Below are 8,546 nucleotides of genomic sequence, written 5' to 3' on the forward strand. Positions count from 1 at the left end.
TTCACTTTAAATAGAACAAAATTGAAACTAGTTACTCAATTATGAAGTCTCACTTAATTGGACACCATTTGTCATACGATAACTAGAGTAAATATATTTTGAATGTATTCGATTTGGTTTTAATGAGAAATTGTTTTGAAATAGATATAAGAAAATTTTGTTAAAAAGTTTGAATGTATTAGCATTTTGAACTCAAAAGTTTGTATGAAAATAAGTATATGTTGTATCTCTTTTTTGCAAGTATGATTGAAAATATTTCATCAATAAAACTGTATTAATGTGTCTTATTGGATTTTGAGTTCATTCCCCTTTGTTGATAATCTTTTAGGTAACCTTGAGCGATGAGTAACCGTTATAAGGGAAATTTGGTTTTATTAGGACATTTGTTTAAATTCTCTTTATTTTGGACATTATTTAAATGTTAAAACTTAATTCTCATTTGAATTATTTTGAGTTTGAAGTTATTTGGACAATAACACTTTTTGGTTGATGTATTAGTTTTTTTTTAAGTTGATACTCGGAGATTTTAGAATTTTGTCTTACTACTTTGAACATGAATTTGGTAATTGGTAAATTTTTAATTACAATACGAATGTTTATATCATTTTCACTTTGAACCTTTAGGTTTGAGGTGTGAAAAGACCGTCATGTCCTTGGAGTGGGTTTGGGAGCATGGCAATATATATAAACTCAATCTATGAAGTCTTGAACTCGAAAGGTTGAACATCATGTAAATATTAAAACCTAAATTATTATTATTATTTAAAGGGAAAATTATCAAAAATGGTGAGCAAGAGTGATAATTTCCTTCCAAGGTTACCATGTTTACAAATTCTTGCTAAGTCCTCAATTAATAATAAACAAAATTGACCATTTCAAAATTCCAATTCTACCCTCTTTTTTTTTTCATCTTTTTCTCTTATTACCACCTAACTTTACTTTTTCTTTTCTCTCTCTTTTCTCCGTTTTTAGGCATTATTATTATTAATATTAAATATTAATATTACTCTTAATATTTTTATTTATGATATTAGTATTTTAAGTTATTGATATTATTGTTAATATCGTTCTTATTAACATTATCTATTATTTTTATTATTAGTACTACTACAAAGAAACCCTAGAAGATAATTTATATTTTTTAATTCTGAAGACTTGTAAATTTTATTAATTTTTTTTTAATCTTTTTATGCTTTATATGTTACATTAAGACTAATTATATTATTATTATTATTAACACGTCATTAATATCGATGATATTAGTCTTATATTATTAATATTCTTAATAAATTAATATTATATCCAAGTTATAGGTATGATGAAAATGCATTGATCTTGGTAATATAGTAGAATAAAATAATGTTTATGGTACTATTAGATTTGTCATAAAATATTAGTACAGAATTTATTGTAGTACCTCTTACGCTCTTAACTTTCTTTGTGTTCGAATGTCATGGACACTTAGATGAATGTAGTTGAGGTATGCACCTTTCTCGATAACAATTGTTTTTAGGAAAGTTGGTAGCGTCTGAAGTCCTACATTTATATATTATACTTACAAAATAAACAAACTAAAAATACTATACATAACAACATGCCTTAATTTATTACAAAATGTAGGTATAATATTTATGTATTGAACTTATAACATAAATATATAAAAAATATGTCACGCCTTAATTTAACTTTTAATAGTTGTAAAATAATTTTTAATTATAATATTTTCTTAATAGTTATATTTGTAAAATTAGTAATGAATTTATGAAATTTATTTAATAAAAATATAAAAACAAATATTTTTATTGTAATATATTCTTAATAGTTATATTGCAAAATTAAACATTTCAACATTTATAAAATTTATATAATAAATAATACAATAATTTTATATTTTTAATTGTTGGAATGAAACAATAATTTGTAAAAATTTTATATTATTTATTATTATTATTATTTTGGATAAGTTATTTATAATATTTTAAAAATAATCATTAATAAAATAATAATTTTAATTAATTATTCTATTAGTTACATGTATTATTATCAATATTATTCTTAATAATAATAATAATAACAATAATAATAATTAAAAAAGAAAAAGACCTAAATTGTAGTTACAACATTTATGTATTAAACTTACAACATAAGTATACTAAAAGTACAATACATTATGACATACCTTCATTTAGCTTTTTAATAATTATGAAAATAATTTTTTATTATAATAATTTCTTAATAGTTATATTATAAAGTTAAATAATTCAAATTTTCTGAAATCTATTTAATAAAAATATAAAAAATATTGTTGTAATATTTTTTTTATAAAATCTTTATAATAAAAAATATAATAAATTTATTTTTTTAATTATTATATTTATTATATGTATTAGTATTAATATTATTGTTATTTGATAGGTTAATAATAATAATAAAAGAAAAGATAAATAAAGAAAAGATAAAATAGCATATATCCAACTTTAAAACGAAAAGTGTGATGGTATATTTGAGTTTTTGTATTTTGAAATCTTTTGAAGACTCCTCAAAGTAGTTGACCCTTCATAGTCATCATGAGATCCAACTCACCGTATATGGTCATTATCCCCATTTTAATATTTTATAAAATAAAACTCCATAGGCTAGGTTTTGTTACAAGAAAATATTAAGTTAAAAAATAATATATTATAAAAAATAATTTTTTCATTTCACAATAAAAATATAAAAAAAAAAAATTAAATATAATTTAAAATTTATACAATTTTAAATTATTTAATCTTATTATAATAAAAAAATAAGTAAATTGAATTTGAAAAAATTATATAAAAATAATTTATTAAATTTAAACTTTTTTTTTCTTCGTATTTCCTTTCATTTTACTTTTTCACCCTATTTAATGATTCAATAAAATTTTCTGTTCGGTTTTGAGCGTGAAATCGAACGGCTACAGTTCCTTTATAATTCAATTAAATATGATAAGTAAAATCCACAACAAGAGTGTGGGTCCCAATGTACTCTTATGCTTACGTGTCGAAAGTAGGGACCACTGAATTGTTAGTATTTGTCTTCTGGTCGAGTTACCAAAAAGAATCATCTTTAGACTCTGTTTGGCAACCTAGAAAAGCGTGCCTGGAATGATAAAGTTATGAAGATGTTTCTTCGCGAACACCAGCTCTTCTAGGGTTTCCTGTGAGTAATTTTCCATTACTTTTTTTTTTGTTGTTGTTCTTCTTCTTCTTAAGTTTTTCCCTTAATTTCTTGTGTGCTATTTGATGCCATATATGGAAGAAATCAGTTGAAGATAATATTTCGAGAATTGGGTATTTTACTTTTGTAAGTGGGTATTGATTTATGTTGCTTTTGTTTCTTGTGAAAATTGTGTAGTTGCAAAATTTTCCGAGTAAATTTCTGGGGGGAAGAAGTGATCATTTTTTCCAAGAACCTGCTTTGAGAAGCTAAAATTTGGGTTGTTAGTGCCGATATTGAAGAAAAATCTTGCTGGGAAAATTGGTTGGTAGCTGTTTCCACCATTTTTCTGTTGCTTGCAATAGAATCATATGTATATGTATAGATGTTTCGTTTAAGGCCACAAGGGAGTCTCTGGATTGCTGGTGGTAATAGCTCAAGCCTCAATATTCATTTTTGTATACACCTTATCTTGTTAGTTTGACACTAGAAACATAGTCATCATAGACCAGGTTCAAGTTGGATGAAATTAATTTGTGTTCAAAGATGTAGAGATGGCAATGGTTGATGGACTAGTTGTGTATGTGCTGGGATTTGGAATTGAAAATATTTGATAAAGCATCATGGTGAATGTTTGATTAGGATCAGAGGCAGTATGATGTTACTTGAAAACACTTGGTAAAGAATCATGGTGAATGTTTGACCAGTTCAGACGCAGTATTAATTAGTTCAGGGGCAGTATGAGGTTACTTGTTTTGAAGGATGAAGAAACCCTTGTAGCTTTATAAGAAGAACCTTGGGTGGTATTGGGATTAGTACTTTCACGTAATAAGATATCCATGTGGAATTAATATTTACAGCCATTTAATTGATTTATGCCAACCAACAGTGGTTTGATAGAAGATACATCTCTTGTTTCTGATCAAAAAAAGAAAAAGAAAAAAACATTGGTTTAATGGAAGAGACTTAGTTTGTTTATTCATTATAGAAAAGGATAAATCTTGTTAGGATTCAGGCTTCCCTAGTGTTTGGACTGGGTACAAGAGATGGCATTGATTTTTTGTTAATGAAATACAAAGAATCTGAGTTATCAGCAAGGTCTAGAGAAACATTATTAACAGTTGTTATGTCATACCTATCAAAAAAAAAACAGTTATAACAACAGGAGCTTGGACTGTTAGTGACCACTATGGTAGCAATTATAAGATAGATGATAGTATCCTTATGTGTGCATGTGTGTGTACTAAAGTATTGAGGAGGAGTTTGGTTCAAGACTAGATGAAGGTTCTAAGAGAGCCAGAGAGAGACAGTAAAGAGCATTGAGTCTGACAGAAGACATTGGTCTATTATTTAACAAACAAGGCCAAACATGCAGCGCAATGGTGAAAAGAATATTTGTTTGTTTCTTCTTTTTTTTTCTAGAAATATTAAATTTTCGAGTGTATTATTCTAAAGAATATTATAAGTGAGGAGGTTCTTACTCAGAATAGTCGATTCATTAATATTCTTGCAACCTCAACTCCTTTCTTGGTTGCCCTCTCTTAAGAGATTCTGTTCTTTATTTGGGCAAATTAATAAGTAAATAACACTAATAAGTCCTTCCCCTGTGCAACACAATTATGAAATAGAGAAAATATTTTGGAAATTGGTAATAATACCACAGAATTTCAAAACAAATTAGAGGGAGGTGAGGATTTGTGAATGAAACTACTTATTCACTTCTAATTGAAATCCAATTCCCTTCTGCTTCACCACTTAGGTTATGAGGATGTATAAAACACGTAAGGCTCTCTCTCTCTCTCTCTCTCTCTAGAGTCTTACGAGCCAAAGAGAAATCTTGGCATGAGTCTCAACTATTTTTTATATGAGCCTTATGAACCAAAGAGAATTCTTGATATGAGCCTTATGACTCACTCTCTCCCTCTCTCTCAGCCTTATGAGCCAGAAGGAATTCTTTATATGAGCCTTATGAGCCTAACTTTGCATCCATGAAAAGGATAAGTTGTTAAACTAATTAGTGATCAATCCACGAGTCCTTTGCATCCATGAAATGGATAGTTTGGTAAACTTGTTGGTGATAAATCCAGCTCAACTGTGAAATGCCCCAGCAATCCAGTACCCACCAGGTTCACTTCTCTTATGTCTTCTTTTCTTTCTCTCTATTTTGTTTCTTTCTTGTATTTGGGTTGGGATAGGGGACTGTTTGGGTGGACTAACCTGTTTTCACTGTTGTTCACAGCTCAATGACTTACCGTATCTCCCATATAACTTTTGCAGACCAAGCATCATCTTCTTCTTTTTTTAGCATATATGTGATCCTGATTTGCAAGAATGGTCTGATGGGGCTCTGCTGGTCTTTAGAGCTAACCAATCTTGATGTAATTAGCAAAGAATTGCACTTAAAAAAGATCTACCAACTGGCTGTGGTCAGCATGAGCAACTGCCTGCCTAGTTGAATATCACAATGAAATACTATGAAGGTTGCATAACTACTAAACCAGGTCAATTGAAATGTTCTATATTTTAATTTTATTTTTTGATAAGTAAATGAATTTCATTAATAAAAAAGAGACGCTAAAATAGCGACTCTAGTATACAATACCTATACACCCGCCATCAAAAGGCCAAAAGACAATGTTTGAGATCAGCTTCTGTCGGTATATATGATAAATGTTAATAGGGTGTACAACACTGATGTCTATGAAGTCAATTCAACCCATTGAAGTCACATCCCATCTATTTGTGTCAACTGCAATCCTTTTTCATCTTCTTCATAATTTTGGACCATGATAATGAATACCATTACTTTTACCGTCTAGTCCCGATTTTAATATTTGGTTTTTGTTTCCTAATTCTGTTGAACTCAACAATCTTTACATCCTAGATCTATTAAAATTGCAGTTCTGGCTTAGTAGTACTTCTTTAGTTTCCAGTGCCCCTACACTAGTATTGTTACTTCAAAATGTGCAATCAGCAGATAACATCTATTATTAGACCAATTTTCTGCATATTTCTAGCCATTTGGTTAAGAGTATGTGAAACATCAATTTTCATAACATGACCAATTTAACAATTTATATTGTACAGGAAGTGAATGTAAGCACTGTAAATCTTGTAAGCATCTTATATGATATATATTACAACTTGGAACCATTTCTAACCATCAATATCTCACAATAATGAGCTTTTGTCTTCTTGCAAAATTTCAGTATTTGGCCTGTTATTAAAACTGATTCAAAAGTGTCAAATCCTTACAAGAGTCCAATGAAGCAGTGGAAGTGATTAAAAAAATATCAATTTTTAAGTAATACAGTTTGCATGAACAAGTAAAGCCCCATAGTTGTGATCTTGATGCTTGAGTGACCAGTGTTAATCCACCACCAACAACTTGTAATGCTCCTGGAAATTTTCATTTGTGACTGAGACACTAAATTGAAGGTGATGTGATGAAAGGGTAGAACACATTAAATAGTAAATTAGTGATTAACAATTATCACAAACTAGAGAATGGATGACCATGTGGAGGAAGGAGTCCTTACCAAATCCCAGAGACATGGCATTTGATCCCTACAAAGTAAGAGGTGCTCATATTTTAATGTCTTTAAACTTTTCCGGTTGCACCCTTCCAAAAAAAAGTACTAATTCTTTTGTATCTGAACTTCATAATTAGTCAGACCATGATTCCTACTTCGTGTTGTTAACCAATATAGATGAAGGTGCATATACTTTGTGGTAATGCATACAGCATATGAATTGGGAGGAGAAGATCGTGCAGTGACAATTGTTTCCTTTGTTGTTGTTGCTGTTCTTGTTGTGTTATTATTGTTATACTTACTAGTATACCATAGAAATATTGTTTACTAGTATACTATAGAAATAAATAAAAAAAGAGTTATTCCTGCCTCTTTCCCCCAAAATATGTTGATCTTTCTCATCATTTTTTATGAAAACAGTGATGAACTGCCATCCACCTCAACAAGATGCATGGGTTCTCCACTGCTGATGGCTTTGTGGAGATAACTGAAGGCTTGGCAGAGATGATAAAGTATTTGGCAAACGAACCCTCAGTAGGACTTTTCTATGTTCAGCAGCACACACAGAATGCAGTGCCCAACCTCATCAATCTCAAGAACAATGTTGTGGAAAAGTCTCATGAAACAGCTTTGCACACTGAAGATTTGGAGGATTCTATTATCATGGTGAATTCAATGAAAGAGTGTGGCTTACCAATTGCAGATGAGATGATAAGAGACATCAAGAAATCTCTAGCTATCATGTCAACGAAACAACCAAGAAGAGGGCTAATCCGAAGCCCTTATTCAAATTTTCAGGCGGGAAGGACTAGTTCTTGGGGTCCAGCCACATGGGGCCGTAGTTCAGTTTTTGCCCAGCAGGAGGGTGAAAGGAGCGATGGTTATTTTTCAACTGTTATAAAATCAGCCAAACAGAAGGCCAGCAATTTTAAATGGCCACAACTTGATCCAAAAGAATTGGGGCAAACCAGGGGTAAGGAACAAGATTCCTTTCCCAGTGTTCCCCTATTAGTTGTGGCTGCCAGCACTGGCTCAACTATACCAGATACTGAAGTTGATGAATTGCCTGTCTCAAGTCACACAGCAGATGACCTACCAGGAGAACCAGCACCTCTTGATGGGAACTTGCCAAGTCATAATTTATTATCAGCTTCCGAAAACTATGATGTTTTCAGGGCTGACAGGGCAGCAAAACTAGAAGAATGGTTGGAAGGAGTTGACAATCCAGATAATTTCGGGGAAGCAAATGGCAAATAACTGCAGTCGAGAAATGATACAAATGAGCTTTAGCTTGAGTGGACTTGGATATTGAAGAAGTCTTAGCTTGTAAATCATGTTGTTTATTATATAACTGTCTGCAGATGATGATTTGTGGTGCTAACGGCTAAGGAAAATTGATTGTTCTTGAAAAAAATAAAAATAAAAATGTTTTCACTTGGATGCTAGCCTGCAGTTTAAAGCAATATCTCTCAACCATGCTCAAGAATTGTGTTTTTGGGTTGGGATTATATTAACGGATAATGGGAATGCCAATACCATTCATCTCAAAGAAGCAAAACCAGATAATGTGATGTGGTTTGTGGTGTATTGATGCTTCTTTTCCTTTTTCCTCAACAATCTCCCAATGCATTCTTTTGGTGATGAGAATTGAGGAGCTATTTACCAAATGCATTCTGCACTTGAAGGTTTTCCAAAGAGGCTTTTGGTAAAGTACGCTAATAGCGAGAGTAGAGATAACATACTGGAGAGTGGAGACGGGCACCCTGCCATTCATGTTTAGCTGTAAAAAGCAGCATTCTGCATGCATAGCTGAGTTCTTTCTGCTCACTGTCT

General features: G+C 30.7%; 1 protein-coding gene across 5 annotated transcripts; it reads left to right on the forward strand.

Annotated features, from left to right (window-relative positions):
- Positions 1-3,097: 3,097 nt before the first annotated feature.
- On the forward strand, positions 3,098-8,158 carry LOC117928066. Of its 5 annotated transcripts, none has more exons than XM_034847849.1 (3): positions 3,098-3,183; positions 5,458-5,681; positions 7,134-8,158. In XM_034847849.1, exon 3 carries the CDS (start codon positions 7,161-7,163, stop codon positions 7,968-7,970), a length of 810 nt encoding a protein of 269 aa, XP_034703740.1. In that variant the 5' UTR covers positions 3,098-3,183; positions 5,458-5,681; positions 7,134-7,160; the 3' UTR covers positions 7,971-8,158. The 5 variants fall into 5 exon arrangements, with proteins under 5 accessions (XP_034703740.1, XP_034703739.1, XP_034703742.1 ...); XM_034847851.1 differs by having other exon boundaries at positions 3,168-3,183; positions 5,420-5,681; XM_034847848.1 differs by lacking the exon at positions 5,458-5,681.
- The last annotated feature ends 388 nt before the right edge of the window (positions 8,159-8,546 follow it).

The sequence above is a fragment of the Vitis riparia genome, chromosome 13 (genome assembly GCF_004353265.1).
Source record: "Vitis riparia cultivar Riparia Gloire de Montpellier isolate 1030 chromosome 13, EGFV_Vit.rip_1.0, whole genome shotgun sequence".
NCBI classification, from domain to species: Eukaryota; Viridiplantae; Streptophyta; class Magnoliopsida; order Vitales; family Vitaceae; genus Vitis; species Vitis riparia.

Coding starts and splice junctions, on each gene's coding strand:
- LOC117928066 (XM_034847849.1), top strand. CDS start 7,161: ATGCATGGGTTCTCCACTGCTGATGGCTTTGTGGAGATAACTGAAGGC.